This window comes from Danio aesculapii, chromosome 7, assembly GCF_903798145.1.
Source record: "Danio aesculapii chromosome 7, fDanAes4.1, whole genome shotgun sequence".
NCBI lineage: Eukaryota > Metazoa > Chordata > Actinopteri > Cypriniformes > Danionidae > Danio > Danio aesculapii.
Window position 1 is genome coordinate 24,381,365 of NC_079441.1, and position 17,431 is coordinate 24,398,795.

General features: G+C 35.2%; 1 protein-coding gene across 1 annotated transcript in view; it reads left to right on the forward strand.

Annotated features, from left to right (window-relative positions):
• arrb2b (arrestin, beta 2b) overlaps window positions 1–17,431 on the forward strand; it is an 81,480-nt gene that overhangs the window by 47,551 nt on the left and 16,498 nt on the right. Inside the window, 6 exon segments of the mRNA XM_056462723.1 lie at window positions 6,465–6,495; window positions 7,041–7,101; window positions 13,477–13,521; window positions 13,646–13,842; window positions 15,558–15,617; window positions 15,915–15,987. Coding sequence (XP_056318698.1) covers window positions 6,465–6,495; window positions 7,041–7,101; window positions 13,477–13,521; window positions 13,646–13,842; window positions 15,558–15,617; window positions 15,915–15,987 — 467 coding nt within the window.

Consider the following 17,431-nt stretch of genomic DNA (forward strand, 5'->3'; position numbering starts at 1 on the left):
TTATTATTATAATAATAAAATGTTATATTCCAGATGCAGTTTGCTTTAAACTTTTTAAATATCATTTAAAGCTTTCTTAGGCATTCTTTCTCTGCTTTCCTAGTCTTTCTTTCCCTTTTTTTGCCTTTGCTTTTTTCCTTTTCGTTTCCTTTCATTAAGTTTCCTTTTCCTTTTCTTTCCACTTAGAAGGACTGAGAAAACAACATAAAGACAACACTAATCACACAAGTAATAAGCAACAGTTTTAGTGCTACTGAATTTAATGTTATTAACAGCAATGTGTCAGCTTCCATACTTGTTGTCTTTTAAATAGTGAAAGATGCTTTTGTCCACATAATGGCGTCATTGCAGCGTCTCCCATCAGAGGGACCGTGCTAGCCAAACTAACCCCGTCGACCCTCTGGGGAAAAGGCTGTTTAAAAAGATTTGAAGTGGGATGCATAGATGACATAATGAAGTGAGGGATGAAGATTTAGAGAGAGAGAGAGAGAGAGAGAGAGAGAGAGAGAGACTCTAAAAATGAAGAGAAGGAAATAAAGTGGAGAAAACACATGCTAGTATTTCTCCGTCATTGGAAACAGATGGAGCTCTGGGACGCCGCTCCGCTCAGAGCAGGGTGAGGCCGTTTCCTCTTATATACCTTCCATACTTATGACATCATCACAGACACGCCCATATTAAACATGAATCTTCCCAAAGTGTTCCTGGTTGAGTTTGTCAGGTGCTACATATTTTCAGTGTTTGGGCAAAACATAATGTCTGCATAAACATCTGACATCCAAGCAATGAGGACATTGTGGTTGTTTAGTTTTTGAAGTGAATGTACAGAGCAATTTTGGAAATGTGCTATGTTTTTGCACAAAATATAAATATAGTCAAACTGTCTGCAAATGTCAGTTTAAAACTGTTTCTGATGCAAATATTAGTACCAGTGCTTCTAATGTGCTTATATGCTATATATAGCTAATGTGGCTAAAGCTACCACTGTCTTTGTATTTTATGGAGCCAGATCAGTCTCAAAAATACCACATTTACAAAAAAAATTCATACATGCCCAGCTCAATTCACATTTACAAAATCCAATTTCATGTAAAATTAAATCGTTTTTCGAACTTCCGAGTGGGAATTGTGTATTTTTAAATAGTTTTTTGAATTTACGAATTGGATTTGTGTATTTATGAATCGCGTTTTGAATTTACGAATTGGATTTGTGTATTTATGAGTCGTGTTTTGAACTTCCAAGTGGGATTTGTGTGTTTTTAAATTGTTTTTTGAATTTACGAATTGAATTTGTGTATTTATAAATCATGTTTTCAATTTTCGAACTGAATTTGTGTATTTATGAATCGCGTTTTTAATTTACGAATTGGATTTGTGTAGTTATGAATCGCGTTTTTAATTTACGAATTGGATTTGTGTAGTTATGAATCGTGTTTTGAATTTACGAATTGGATTTGTGTATTTATGAATCAGGTTTTGAACTTACGAATTGGATTTGTGTATTTATGAATCGCGTTTTTAAATTTACGAATTGGATTTGTGTAGTTATGAATTGTGTTTTGAATTTACGAATTGGATTTGTGTATTTATGAATCGTGTTTTGAACTTACGAATTGGATTTGTGTATTTATGAATCGTGTTTTAAATTTACGAATTGGATTTGTGAATTTATGAGTCGTGTTTTGAACTTCCAAGTGGGATTTGTGTATTTTTAAATTGTTTTTTGAATTTACGAATTGGATTTGTGTATTTATAATTCAGGTTTTGAACTTACGAATTGAATTTGTGTATTTATGAATCATGTTTTGAATTTCCGAACTAAATTTGTGTATTTATGAATCACATTTTGGATTTGAGTATTTATGAATCGCGAATTGGATTTGTGTATTTATGAATCGGGTTTTGAATTTACGAATTGGATTTGTGTATTTATGAATTGTGTTTTGAACTTACGAATTGGAGATGTGTATTTATGAATCTTGTTTTGAACTTACGCTTTGGATTTCTGTATTTATGAAGCGTGTTTTGAACTTACGCCTTGGATTTGTGTATTTATGAATCGCGTTTTGATTTTACGAATTGGATTTGTGTATTTATGAGACGTGTTTTGAACTTACAAATTGGATTTGTATATTTTTGAATTGTGTTTTGAATTTACGCATTGGATTTGTATATTTATTTATTGTGTTTTAAATTTACGAATTGGATTTGTGTATTTATGAGACGTGTTTTGAACTTGCAAATTGGATTTGTATATTTTTGAATTGTGTTTTGAATTTACGCATTGGATTTGTATATTTATTTATTGTGTTTTAAATTTACGAATTGGATTTGTGTATTTATGAATCGTGATTTGATCTTGTGAAATGGATTTGTGTATTTTTGAATTGTGTTTTAAATTTACGAATTGGATTTATGTATTTATGAATCGTGTTTTGAATTGGATTTGTGTAGTCATGTGTAACCCATGAGACCTTTGTTCGTCTTATAAATTAAAATTCATTTTTTATAGATCAAATCTGAGAGCTCCCTCATCTTCTATAGACGGCAATGGTCTACGCTCGTTCAAAGTCCAGAAAAATACCAAAAAACATCCTTAAATCAGACCAGGGGTTCAATCAGAATATTATCAATATTTTTTTTCTCAATGTAAGTATAGAGCACACTTTCATGAGAGTTTTGTGATGTGTGTTGTGCTACTGATGTATACCTGTACATGGATGCATCTGTGCTTTGTTTCAAACAGAGGAAATTACACGTGGGCATTTAAGGTGTACATCACTGCACAGTACTTGTGCAATGTATGCAATATACTGTCACAACGAGGGGAAGAAACTATTAAATAAAGCTTTTTTGTTTGGTGTGCACAGAAGTATTACTGAAGGCACATGGTCTATTTTAAGGATATTTTGGGTATTTTTCTGGACTCTGGACCGTATGGAGAATGATGGAGCTCTCATATTTCTCATATTTTGGAACAACATGAGGATGTGTAATTAATAACAGGATTTAAATCTTTTGGGTGAACTAAACCTTTAAGTGGACTGGTATTGTTGTGAGAGGTCAGTGTTTGTGTCGGTCTGTATGTGGGGTGTGTTTTGTTTCCATCTTCCTGTGCTGAAGGTTCGGCGTCTGCTGACGGTGTTCTCTGTGTGTTGTCAGTTGCTGCTGAGAGAGAGCTTTTACTCTTCCTTTTCCCCTTCAATCGGCATTCGTGTTAATAAAAGCACATAATTACACCAATGTGTCACATTTAATGGAAAGAAATGGGTCTGTTAAGTTTGCAGTTGCATAAAAAAAATAAGAGGGTTTGAGAATCTTTTTTCCTTTGCCATTTTTGCGAAAGTTTGCTTAACCTTTCAGAATATCGAGAGAAGCATTTCTGCGGCAATATCAGAGCGTATTAAATGGATCACAAATAAATTACAAAACTTTTAGGACTCGTGTTAAAGAAATTCATCTTTTATTCCATTTCATGTATCAGTATTACATTTGTGTTTGTAAAACAAATTTTGTGTTTGTAAATGTACTTGTGCAAATACCCTGGTCACTTCTTTCCATGTACTGAAATTGAATCATAACTCTGGCTGTCACGCTTACGATTGCAAAAAAAAAGCACAAAATGTCAGACCACATGACTCATGCTCTACAAAAATTTGATCTGTTCCTCACCTAAAGCTTGCTGTATGACTTCTAAAACTTGTATACGGTGCATGATTGGTCAGACGGACCATTTTTGGAGACTATATTCATTTAATTTGTCTTACATGAAAAGCCAGAAAGTAATTATTTAACCCATACCCTGCGCTTATTTTCTGTTTCTTCTCATCTCTCTTCGTGTTTTAGCCACTCATTCTGTTTGTGTATTTCATATTTTCCCACATTCAGATGAGTCAGTGACACCTACAGTCTCTTTTGTGAGCTCTCAAACTCCGTGCTCTCTTTCTCCGGGCAGCTGCGTTTATCCCATTTACTGTTTTTATGTTCCTCTTTTGTCCGTCTCCGCCTCAGTCTCTTTCCCTTCCTTTTGTCCAGCTGCTTTCTGTTTGCAGCCTCTTTGCTTGGCCAGTTTTTCATCATTTCTTTCTTTCCTTCCTTTTGTCACGCTTCTGCCCTTTCTGCGCCTCATCTCTTCTGTCTCTCTCATTCCCAGGGAAAAACCAGCCTCATTCTTATGAGGTTTTTTGTGTTTGTCCATGGACCTACAGATGATATTTGAGTAATTACATTGGTTAACCACAGGTGGTCACTGGTTTCCATATTTCCTGGGTTTCTAAGCTATCGAATACCCTATAGATGGATGTGGGAAACAAATGTGAAGCTTTTACCACACCTGCAAATAGCAGGTGATGGCAGTTACTTACAAAAATACATTTCTCACTGTTGTTTTATCCTTTCATTTATTGATTAATAATTTTCTGGAAGGAAAAAAAACGCTGTAACTTAGATTACAATTTAGATGTAAATTATTTTATGAACTATACAGCTGTGGGATCTAGTGGTTTTCTATGCGAGTGATTCTGCACTATTGCATAAAAACAAAATAACGAATTATTAAAGCTTTAGTACCGATCTCAGCTGTTTTGTGGTGTGTGCCATTATATTAGCTCCATGCATAACCTCTCAATCTTAAATTTACTTTAGTCTTTGATGTTAATGTTGATCGTACATTAAAAGATAAGAGGAAATGAACGAATTTTAATTAATGAAACATTATATATCTATATATATATATATATATATATATATATATATATATATATATATATATATATATATATATATATATATATATATATATATATATATATATATGAGAGCAATATAACATGAGGATCAGTGTGTTTATGGTGGTATATCGGCTTTGGTGGGGGGTGTGCGTTGGCATGAGGGTGCAGGCTGAGTGCCTTAGTGTCCCACCAGTGACGATATACAGTCATATTGCACTGCTTCGAGTATGATATTGCATTTATACAACAGCATAATCGTTTATATAAAAAAGAAAATCAAACACCGAGAGTCTCAAAAACCCTTTTGTATGAGGAACTACTTTCTTCTGCCCTTCGTTCGCATCTGCAGCTGACGTCAGAAACCGTTGCTACTACACCAACGTCACTTTAGAGCTAGTATTTGAATGGTTCTCTAGCGTAATGTCTAAAATGATGACAAAACAGGTGATTTTGCTCACATTTTAAGATTATAAATCTGAACGGCATGAAATGGCATCAGTCCATAAGATTTCCCAGTATTTCTCTGTTGCAGTCGGGATATCACAATAATTAACCCCGAAAATTCCAAACCAAAGCAAACACTACCACATTACTGTTGTGTCTGTGATAAGGAAAAACACTAAACACATGCGGGCATATCTTCTTTCTTTTTACTGAGCTAGTTTGCAGTAACGAAATTAGGAGACTCATTACAAACAAACTGATGGCCAACCAAAAAATAACTCTGGGTAATACAAAGAGTGGCCAACACAAAATACATATATTCCTAATATGTGAGTCCCATTTCACACTCAACACACTACAATTACCATGGTATAAATACAGTACTACAACATACAAAAGAGAGAAATCGACTTAGAATGTCACTCACCAATTTATAGTGTTTGTAGCTGTAGTTTGTATAATGTTAATCAGCTGTAGTTTAAAATACGTTGATCTTTTCTCTTCTAAGGGCTTATTATGTGGTCTCTGTCGCCATCTTGTGGATGAACAACGTCAACCGCCTATGCTCTCCTCTATCTTTAAAATTATAAATATTTAAAATAGGCACTATCCTTATAAATAAACTGCATAGTTGCAGGCTAAGCAACTACATTCTCACCTAAAAAGCCTCAAAAGTACATTATGTTGTCCAACAACAGCAATATTTGTCAATATTAGTGAGTTTATTGATCTTCTGTCACTCTATGGAGTAATACAGAAGGGTGAGGAGGCTGTACGAGTTCTGATATTGCAGAATATCGCACAGCTATCAGCCAATAAGATTTGAGAACCACACAGAACTGTTGTATATATGTACGTATATGTATATCTATCCTAATGGTAATGGGGCAAAACATAGAAAAAAATAGTTACATTAAATTATTCAGATTATTACTTTTATATATAAATTTTATTTGTTTATTTATTTATCTGTTTTTTTTTTGAAAATGGACTATCCTCTTTCCTCAAAGTTGACAGCCAATTAGTGAGCAGCACTGATTTCAGGGTGTCGCTTTGTCACTGTAAATAAAAGAAAAAAAAGCAGAGTTGTTTTAATTAAAATCGCATAGTCTGTTGGACTCCAGGTTTCCAAACATTATGAATTAGCCTTAATTTTGAATACAAAGCCTTTCTCAGTTACTCTGATTTGATTGCATTGCCATGACATTCTAGCAACATGAAAATCTACATAAATTTCTTCAAGAAACCATTTCTAACATGACCCTTTTGTTCTCTTTCTTCTCATTACAGAGTCTTCAAGAAGTCCAGCCCCAACTGCAAGGTAAGATTCCCCAAAGGGCTTCACATGGGTGAGGGTGGGCTCTTCACTGTCTCTCTGGACCTTTTTTTTCCATCTCTCTGTCTTTCGCTTCTCCTCCCTCATTTTCTGTCCATCTCTCTTGCCGCTTCTCTCCGGTCTCTTTTTTAAGGTGCTCTGAAGGATTTCTTAATTTCTTATTCCTTTCCACCTTTCACTCGTTCCTCCTTTATCAGTTATCACAGAATTATTTCCTCTGTAATCTCTTTCCCTCTGCGTGCGTTCGGGCTTTTATCCCTCATCTCATCTCTTTGCCCGTCTGTAATGGAGAGCTCAGTGCATGTGGAGGATGTGTGTTTGGACATCCCGTCGTCCAGAAGGATTGTCTTCAGGAAGGGAGTCGATCATCTCGGGGTTAGATTGTCATGCCTTCAGGCTGTTTGTTAAATAGGTTGTGTGTGCGAGTTCCTCTGTGGTGGTGCCGCCGCATGCTTATCTCTTGGGTTTTTGTGTAGCAAGTTTAAACTTGTTTTCTTTTCCAAATACGTCTCTGATTTTTCTCTTTCTAGCTCACGGTATACTTGGGGAAGAGGGACTTTGTGGATCATCTAGATCATGTGGACCCTGTAGGTGAGTCAAATGCTCAAAACAATCTGCCAGTCTTTTGGTTGAACCAATCGACCTCCTTTTATGCCTCGATGACATCATTTTAGGTCTTGTTGGAGGATTGGAACTGATTTTAATGGATATACAAGTAAAGTCAAAATTATTAGTCCTCCTGTGAATTTGTTTAAGAAATATTTCACAAATGATATGTAATAGAGCAAGGAATTTTCACATTATTTCCTATAATATTTGTTCTTCTTGAGAAAGTCTAATTTGTTTTAGTTCGGCTAGAATAAAAGCAGTTTTTATTTTTTAAAGGTCAATATTATTAGCCCCCTTTAAGAAATATTAGTTTCCGATTGTCTACTGTAAAAAAATGCTCAATTGCCAGGGCATGTCAGAACTTCCCCAGGCCCCCAAAACACCCTCAGAGGGTTCAAAGTCTTAAAGGCCCATGAAACCCCCCTGTCTTAGCAGGGCGTTTTCACACCTTTAGTTTAAAAAAAGTCAGGAAAGTGGTCCAGCTCTGTTTAGGTGGGAGTGTCCAGCAGCGAAAGAGGCAAGGGTTTGCATAAAAATAGGAGTTTCAGTTGGAGCACTCACTGATTTTCACAGAGGCAAACCACACACAAACGCAGGGGAGAAAGATAGTGACTATGTTTACATGGACATCAGTAATTGAATTATTTGCCAAATTCTTAATTTGTCAACATTAACTGCAGTTTGGCACTTTCACTTTCATTCAGGAACATTTCATGCATGCCCCGTGACAAATGAGATATTGGATGTAAGGAACTGCTGGAAGAGTGTGGTTTTAATGGAATATTTGATACTGCATGTCGTATGGGAGAAAAAAACCTCCGCATTTCTCGGTAACTTAGATGCACTTGGTAGGTAGTGTCAGAAAGCTGTGTGTGTATAGACTATCATGTCACAAAATGTGGCGAAAATTCTACACAACGGTAATTGTTTGATTAAGGTGTTTAAATTCAGAGATCAGCATTCACAGCGGATCTTTCAGCCCATAATATTGTAGTGATGTTAACATACTGTAAACTTAGTAACTAAACCATTTTAACTAAGGTATGTCTTTAAAAACTAAGAGTACTGCTGATGATACTAATTTACCATCTGAAAAAACATAAACAAAGAACACTGATTACACACTTACCAAATCTGTAGAGACAAGACAACACCAACTGGAACCACATCTTTTTTAAAAGGAGACGAGCGGCAAATCCGGATTTCACCATTTGCAGATGCGAAAAGCTCTCGGGTAAAAAATGCTCCTTACAAACGTATTTTAGTCACATGTTAGCAGAGCACTGTAATCCACACGTGAGTCCAGCTGCGCTCTCATAGTGGGGAATTGAAACAAAGCCTTTGTTGCAGCACATTTATAAACGCAACATTGACGACCCATGTTTCCAAACAATTCTTCTTCCACTTGTTTTAATTATGGTTGGACATTGTAACAAGTAAAAACAGTCTTCGAAGCTATCATGCATATTAATGAAGTTGCACCTCAAACACAATAGAGTGCGCTGATTGGTTCGAAGCAAGTCTTTTTCATGAACTAATGCTGAAAGCTCAAAGACCTAACGTTGTACTCGTTGGTACAGACATCCAGTCTCCACACTGGAATTCACAGAAGGATCTAATCGCCGTGACGTAGCTTCAAAATTTCTTTTCAATCTGGAAAAACGAATTCGTGTTTTGGTGTTTGGTGACATTTTAAAGTTGATTTAATGAAACCCGGGTTAATTAGCGTTAAGTATTTTTTGGGGGGGGCGAACTATTCCTGTTAACATGTCTGCTTACATGCTATAATACTGTAGTAATTATGATCTGACTGAGGTTTCTGGTTTCTGTTCATTTCCTCCCTGTTGACTAAATGTCTCTCGCTCTGTTGCGTGGCAGCCGGTCACGGGAGACGTCAGTCTAGAAGATATACAGTAGATGTTTCACTCATTATGTTTTTACAGGAGAGGATTAGCTCTGTCAGGAGTATTGCATATTGTAATGGAAATCTTGTACAAGATAACTCCTAAAATGCCTTATTAATAGCCTTTGTGATTTTATAATCTCCTGGAGTATCTTTCTAAACCTCTATGCAGGTAGAAAGACTAAGGCCGACATTACACCAAATGTTCAAAACTTTTTTTTTTTTTTTTTTTTAATGTTCTTCAAAAGCCTTATCACAAATTCTGTAAAACTCTGATACTGTGAAATATTGGTAGAGTTAAAAATGACTGCATCTCATCATCTTGATGAATCATTTTAATATGCTGATTATTAGCAAAATTTTCTTATTTTCAATGTTGAACATGTTGGAGTGCTCAATCAATATAGGCCTGTCGCAAAGATCAATATATCGACTTGCAATATATATCGCCCATACATACATTTATTGTGATGCAATGTATATCGCTCATACATAAACTAATTCTAGAAACATTTTAGCTGATTGTGCAACATCTCTATCTGTTGGAGGTGTCAGTGTCAGTATGGTTAAAGACACTACAGAATTCACTATAAATTACTGTAGTATACTTTCATTTGGGTGTCTGACAACTGTAAATAGATCTGCTAGCAGATATTGCAGCCTATGTTACTTTTTACCTTGCACTTTTTGTTAACATTTATTATTATTTATTTAGTATATGCGTTTTCACATTCTAATTCCAATGTCTAATTATTAAATTGTTAAAAATACTATATTTAAATTAAATATTCTTTATAAAATATTATGTGTTTTTTGGAAGAGTGCACTCGCGTTATGACGCTATTATATTGTCATTCTGGCTTTACATAATGAGGGGCATAAAATAGTCGTAAAATGACAATAATATTGTCTATCGCAATATATTTTAGTGTAATGTATCATCCAAAAAATAGATATCGTGACAGTCCTAGCTAAATATTTTTGTGGACAAATTGTTGAAAAAAAGTTAAAATCGTATCAAGTTTAATAACCATGTTGTTGTTTTTTTAATGGCAGTCTTTTGTAACATTATAAATAATTTTACTGTCACTTTTTTTTTATCCGTTTTAGTGCTTCCGTGTTAAATAAAAGTATTAATAAAAAATAAAAGAAACTTATTGACCCCAAACTTTAAATATATATAGTTTTACTTTCTGTGTTTTAGGTTACATTTTTTTACTCCTTTTGTAGAAAGAGGTATTCACCCTAAAAAAAAAAATTTTCTCTCTTTTTCTAAACCTATTTGAGTTTATTTTTACTGTTCAGCTCAAATAAGTATAATTGGAAAATGCTTGAAACTGGCCATTAACTTCTGTAGTATTTTTCTATTGCTCTGCATCTCAAAAGCTACCTGTGTTCAACAGAGTAGAAACTCATAAAAGTTTGAAATAACTTGAGAGTGATTTAATGGTGACTAAATTTTCATTTTTGGGTGAGATATCGTACAAATGAATGACTTGATATGCTGATTGATTACGTGCATGCTAAAAATAATTGCATTCCTCCCCTAAACAAAAAAGTTGTAAAACCTTATTGTGGAAAACGAGTAAATCATTAAATTGACTTTCCTAAAAGTGGCTTTAGAGGTCAGTATAATGTTTGCTTTATTGGCAAATCATTGAACACAAGCCTGTCACTGGCACGGAAATCCATTTTGCAGTTGAGGTCATTTGAAGCCACTCTAACCAAATGTGCTTGTTTAAAGTCTTTTTGTAAGTATATTGATTTTAATCATAAGCTAAAAACTTATCTTATTTATTTATTTATTTATTTAAAAGGTCACACTAAGTGAATATTTTTAAATTGAATAATTAATTCTTTTTAAAAGTGTTATATGCTAGGAATTCTTGCATGTTTTTTCCAGGGTTTCTACAGGTCATGGATTTTCTGAAATGTCATTGAATTCAAGTTCTTTTTTGGACATTGAAAGTCAAACTATTTTGTTTGTCATTTTAAAATTGTACCTTTTTTAAATAAAAAAAAATGCTTATTATCACGGCCAAAATAACTGATTTGGCTGCAAATTCTCAAAACTTAAAACAATATTAGCAGCATTTTGGTGTTGTTTTGCTGTAAAATAGACACACATTTACAAATCTTAGTTCTTTATGACTTTTTTGACCTGAAGAACCATTGGTATCTGTAGTTTATATAAAGGGAACAAATCTGAGAGAAACAAAGGGAGAAAGGGTTTACCTCTTAATTAAATAAAGCCTACGTGTCCCATATAAAACCATTTAGAGCCTACTTGACTGATGTAAATGATAAAAATAATCAACTGTTAAAATCTCTTCAACAGCAACATTAGAAAAATCATGTTTAAAATGTCAATTGTAGTGTTTGATGTAACAAACGCAGCCTTGTTCGAATAGGCTTAGGCTGAATTTAATTTGCTTTGTAAATGTCGTCACATGACACATCTAAAGCGAGTCACACACTGCTGTGCCTTGTCTATGACAACTCAAGGTATCACACACCTGGGGCCCGTTTCAGAAAGGAAGTTAAGTGAAAACTCAGAGTATTTTAACCCTGAAATGAGAGAAACTCTTAAGTTTTCCGTTTCAAAATGGCAGGTTTGTTAAACTCGAGAAAGCAGGGTAAGTCAAGCCTGTTACTGAAAGAGGTAACTTTAACTCGGAGTCAGTTACTGTGGTAACTTACTCTGTGACCCTAACCGGGACAGGAGCAGGTTTTATTCTCTAAACTCTGAGTTTCTGTCGGTCTCCTCTCCTTTTTTAAAGACGAATCGTATTTCTCGCCTTAATCTTACGTTTCCACCCACATATTTTAATGCTCATTTTGGAGAAATAAAAACGATTGATGGAAATGTCATTATCCACATAACTTTTAAAAATATGCATAAAAAACAGGCGCATAAATGAGTAGGATAAACTTTTATTCGATAGAAAAGATGTGCATAAACTACGATGTAAACACTGAACAAATTACAGTATGCGCATTAAAAAAGGTTTGTTATAAGAGATAATATGATGATGAAATTGTGTGAATGGACAAACCAGCAGACTGAGCACACTGTAACACATCTTAAATGTTGTTTTGGTCATTCATTCTAAAACGCCTTAACCGTTTCAGTATTAATGTTATTATATTATTAATGACCTCCAGAGCGTCTGCAGCATGTCAAGAGCGTCTGTTCTCCGCATCTCATGGCTTCAAACGCCCCCACGTGTTCATTGTGTATAAACATTCTCTTCTGATGTGCAAGCACATTTATTAAATAAAGAAAAGATTGTCGCAGCTTCTTCTACCACAGTAAATTCAGTTTTTACTGTTGATATTTGGCGCCCGTTTAATCAGGAAGTGACTATTTTGTTCTCGTTGACTCGTTGGATGGAAACGCTGCTTTATTCGCATCTTTAATGCGTTATTCCAGTTTTGCACATAAACTGAATTAATATATTTGGATGGAAACAGCTATTGCCTACATTTCAGTCACACAAATAACAAAGTCACGTACGAGAATGGCTTGTCCTTTTTTAATAAATAATTAGCTTAAATTCACTGAACTTCGACAGGGACATGTACTGTAACTATTAATGGGATTATTATTCTTTCTAAAAACTATTGTTCTGCTTACATTCATGTCATATCAACCTCTATCACTTGATCAATAAAAAAGGCAAACACACACAAGTGCACTTTTAAATCTATTAAAACGTGTATAAAAGTGGGAACGTGTGTAAAAAATTTGTGAACGTCACACATAACATTACTTATTTTATTATACTTAAATATTTAAATACTTTAAATGTAAAATTACGCATTAACTTGAGCAGCTGTTTTCCCACGCTAACTGTCTCTGTTTCCCTGATGCAGTGGTGTTGCTTTTTAAAATATATGGTCATATTTGCTATAACTTTGCTTGAGCACATCAAGTTCAGCTGGAGAAAGAAATGGTGATCTCTTTTTTAAGATATTGCCATAGTCTCTCTTAATACCTGCACTCCATTGATAATGCCTTTTCATAGTTGCGGTGTGTGCGCTCTTAACTCTGAGTTGGTCTACTCAAAGTTTATTGACCTAACTCTGATCCGCTACTCTGAAACCTGATTAAGTTATTAATCTCTCTGTAAATCAACTCAGCATTCAAGTTTAAACTCCGAGTTGGTTGAACCTCCTTACTGAAACAGGCCCCTGATGAGCACTTTCTGTACGCAAATATAATGTTATTTAATAAAAAAGATTGCAGATGGCACAGAAGGAATTTGAACAGTGCAATTAAATTTAAAAAAAATCACAAGCTTCCCTTAATTTTTGTGCCAGTTGCTTAATTTTGCACTGAATTCAGCTTTTTAGACATTGAACGTCAGGGAAAATACTGGGGATTTGAATAGGAACAATGTATTTTTCTGTCTCTTTTCATTCTCTCACTCAGTTTTTTTCTTTGCTTTTAGATGGGGTGCTCCTGATTGACCCAGAATACCTTAAAGACCGAAAAGGTAACATACTGTATCTCCACTTTTACTGTAGTGCCTGTAAAGTACGAAATCTTAAACATGAAATCATCTAAACCAAATCCATGTCCTGAAATATTTATCACTCCCTTTGCTCTCTTTTTACAAGTGTTCGTGACCCTGACGTGTGCCTTCCGATATGGCCGTGAAGATCTGGATGTGCTGGGCCTGTCTTTCCGGAAGGATCTATTCATCTCCAGCTTCCAGGCGTATCCTCCACTGCCAGAGGAGCGCAAACCACTCAGTCGCCTGCAGGAGAGACTGCTGAAGAAGCTTGGCCAGAATGCATATCCCTTCAACTTCACGGTGACCCTTCATTTACTCATTTACTCAAAGTGTACTTCAGTTAGGTTAGCACATGTGCACACAGTCCACTGCACAGCCTTTCATAGTACACTCCATTTTATAGTGTGCGCAAACACAGGCACTCTAGAAAGATTCATAATTTATTTCTAATATCGTGCTGCACCGATGCATGCCCTACAATGTGTCCTAACAGCATCTGATACTACAAGATTCCAGCGACAACCAATTTGTCTGTGTGCATTAGAGGCCTGCACGAGTCCTGTTCCTGCTGTATATACACCTGTCAATTGTTATTATTTTAAATTGAGTCTCTCTTATTGCTTTTGTGCTGTAGATACATAACAGAGTATTTATTATTTGTATATTAGTGAATTTATTTGAATATATTTTCATTTTGTGGGAGTCCCGCAAATATTTGTGTTCTCCCACAACCCGCACATAGAAGATTACATTACCACCCGCACCCGCATTCATTCGTTAAATCATGCCCCGCCTCGCGCGACTGGTCCACACCAAACGTGACACAACAGAAACATTTAAATACCAGCTGTCCAGAAGCACAGAATAGTGCACTGCACTCCCAACCAACAAGTGTTTTAAATCTAATTAATAAGTAAAAACTTGATTAAAGTTATTAAAAGTACATGCTGATTGACTGATTTTGGTTTGCAAAAAGTCACAGTTCTCAAAAAAAAAACTATGTTTGCTAATTACTGTATTTCATTTTCAAGATCTAAAGTAAACCATCTTCAGGCGATTACAGTATGGCAATAAATGTCAGATGAAATGCTTTTCAAACTCACATCAGTAGCATTTAACACTAAATAAAGCACATAATCAGCAGCACAATGTTCAGCTGCTATGGTGCAGAAATTGAAACTGTTTCTAAAAAGGAACTCACCTCGTCAATTATTTAGCATTAAAAACTCCTATTTACATCCAAATGATAGTTTTTATTGTGTCGCAGTGCTGTGTTATGTGTTGTTAGTGTACAAGTATACTTTGGGCTGCATGGTCATCTGTGTGTTTTGAGAGTCTATTACTGGAACACAAAATGTAAGGACATTTTCAGACCAGTAGGAGCTTAATTTGTTACAATGTTATATTTCCTTATCAGGTTTTCTTGCCTTTACTTTCACAGTGCAACATTCCATAGTCGACCAAAATACAAGGAACACTTTACAGAATGAAGATATGAGGAAAACATTCCTCTAGTCTAATCGGTGCTATCCCTTTTTATGCACTTCTGTGTAATTAACCCGATAGATTGACAAATTTGTGCCGTGGGCCTATTTGTCGACACCGCGCACACACATACTTACACAAACATTTAGATATGTAGCCATCATTCCCGCTCTAACTGATAAATTGTATATATTTAGCACAGTAAGAGCAGTAATTGATGATCTGTTGGGACAGCATTGTTGGAACGCACAGGGAAGAATCATTACTCAGTTAAAGATGAAGAGGTGCTCTTTGGTTTTCTGCAATAACTAATGTGTTTACCAGCAGAATTTGACACTCAAGTTTTTTTATGCAGCACATTTCCCAAAATGAATTATTAGAAAGCTTGCTTCATTGGGCCATTGGGGTCGGATTGTTTTCCTCACTTCAACCAAATCACTCCAGAGCTTGTTGTCAGACAGCCTCAGATTGATTGATCAGATTTAACAACACATTTCCTGAAGTTGATTGTGGCTTGTTTGCTTGTCCAGATTCCTCAGAACCTTCCCTGCTCAGTGACCCTACAGCCCGGCCCAGAGGACACAGGAAAGGTATTGATACTAGACATCTTTTAAAAACTGACTTTGTGACTTAAAGGTCATATATTTGATGACTACAGTATGTGGTTCTTTCTTTAGTGTGTATTTTAAGGTAAATGGCATGCGTTTGTTTTTTCATCTAAAAGGCGCATTCAGAACCAGAGTATAATAAATAATCCAGTGGCTTTTTTGAGATGAAACTATAATAGCAATTGCATTTTGGAGACACCCAAGAATTATATTAAAAACATAAACCAATTGTCTTTTCTCCCATCTTATTGGTCATTAATCTCTGTATTTGACTCATAGGCGTGTGGTGTTGACTTTGAGGTCAGGGCATTCTGTGCCAAAACTGTGGATGAGAAGACTCACAAAAGGTAAAGTGTCGCTCCTTGTGAGTTTCTGTTCTTTTATTTGTAACCGTTAATATACATAGAGATATAGGTACGAGGTATTTTAAATATTATTTATTCACTTAATCAGTTTTTAGTTATGTTTGGGTCAATTCCAAAAAATTAACTTTGGGAACATGGTCAAGCTGTGTGTTTGAGTGAGTCTATTACTGCAATATTACTGGAGTCTATTACTATAGAGTAATAGTCTTATTATTACTATATAGTCTTACTATATAGACTTTATAGTCTATTACTATATAGAGCAATTACCAACCTACGTCACACATGACGTCACCCGGTCCCCTGTTGCAAAAAAAAAAAAAAACACAGGCTGCAATAGTAAAGATGTCATGTTGTGCGGTAGGATGTCAAATGCGATGTGACGACCTAATTATAAATGCTGGCAATCTGCAGTTCTCATGTATATCAGGTAAGCTCACGCTATGCTGAATCATACACATTACTCCTTTTTGATTGCAGAAATGATTTCAGCAAAAACAGTTACATATGGAATTAAACTGCAGACACTGAATGCTCAGAATGAAATGTGAAAGTGTAAGTTATTAAGGTAAATTTTTTTTTATATTCACACATTATTCAGTGACTACTTGTGACACGCCCCTATATTGTTTACCACAGCACTTTGAATATTCGGTCTGAAAAACCTGCTAGTGTGACTTGAAAACAACATTAACACTGTTTGTTTGACTGTGAAACAATGTTGTACTTTGATAGTCGTTGGCTGCTAATATGATTTCGCTGTTTAGAGTTTGCAAATAATACTTTTATGAAATATATTATTAAGGAGAAAGTCCGAATATGCGAATATAAACCAACTTTACCTCTATGTGTAAGTTCACATACCCTGCCATACAGGTGCAGTTCGCTGTCAGAATGCAGTATATTTGAGGCTGAATGCTTGGGCATTTCGTCTTATCCAATGTACATTGGGAGGGTGCTATCGCAAAAAGACGCTGCTCACTTTGATGTAATTTTGCCGAATCACTGTGCTTATCACTGGGTGATGAGCTGTTAAATACGCTGAAAGCATTATGTAATAATATATATATATGTAATCAATATATCTTATTTTAAGACAACAACAAACTCTGTACCACATCGGATGTCATTATTCCACTGCTAAATGCTAGCTACTCCCGGTTTCTTTCTGCACTCCCTGCCGCGCACCCTGAATGTTGCGCGCACGCCCTGAATAGCTGTATAGAATGTATGAGGTATTTAAATTATTCACCAAATTAGTTATCAGGTTATGTATGCATCATTCCTCAAATATTACTTATATACACTACCATTCAAAGCATGAGATTGTTATTCCAAAGAAAAGAATGTTATTTAGAGTGCATTAATTGATCAAATGAGTTGGTAAAAAATTAGCATAATTAAAAGGTTTCATTTTAAATAGATGCAGTT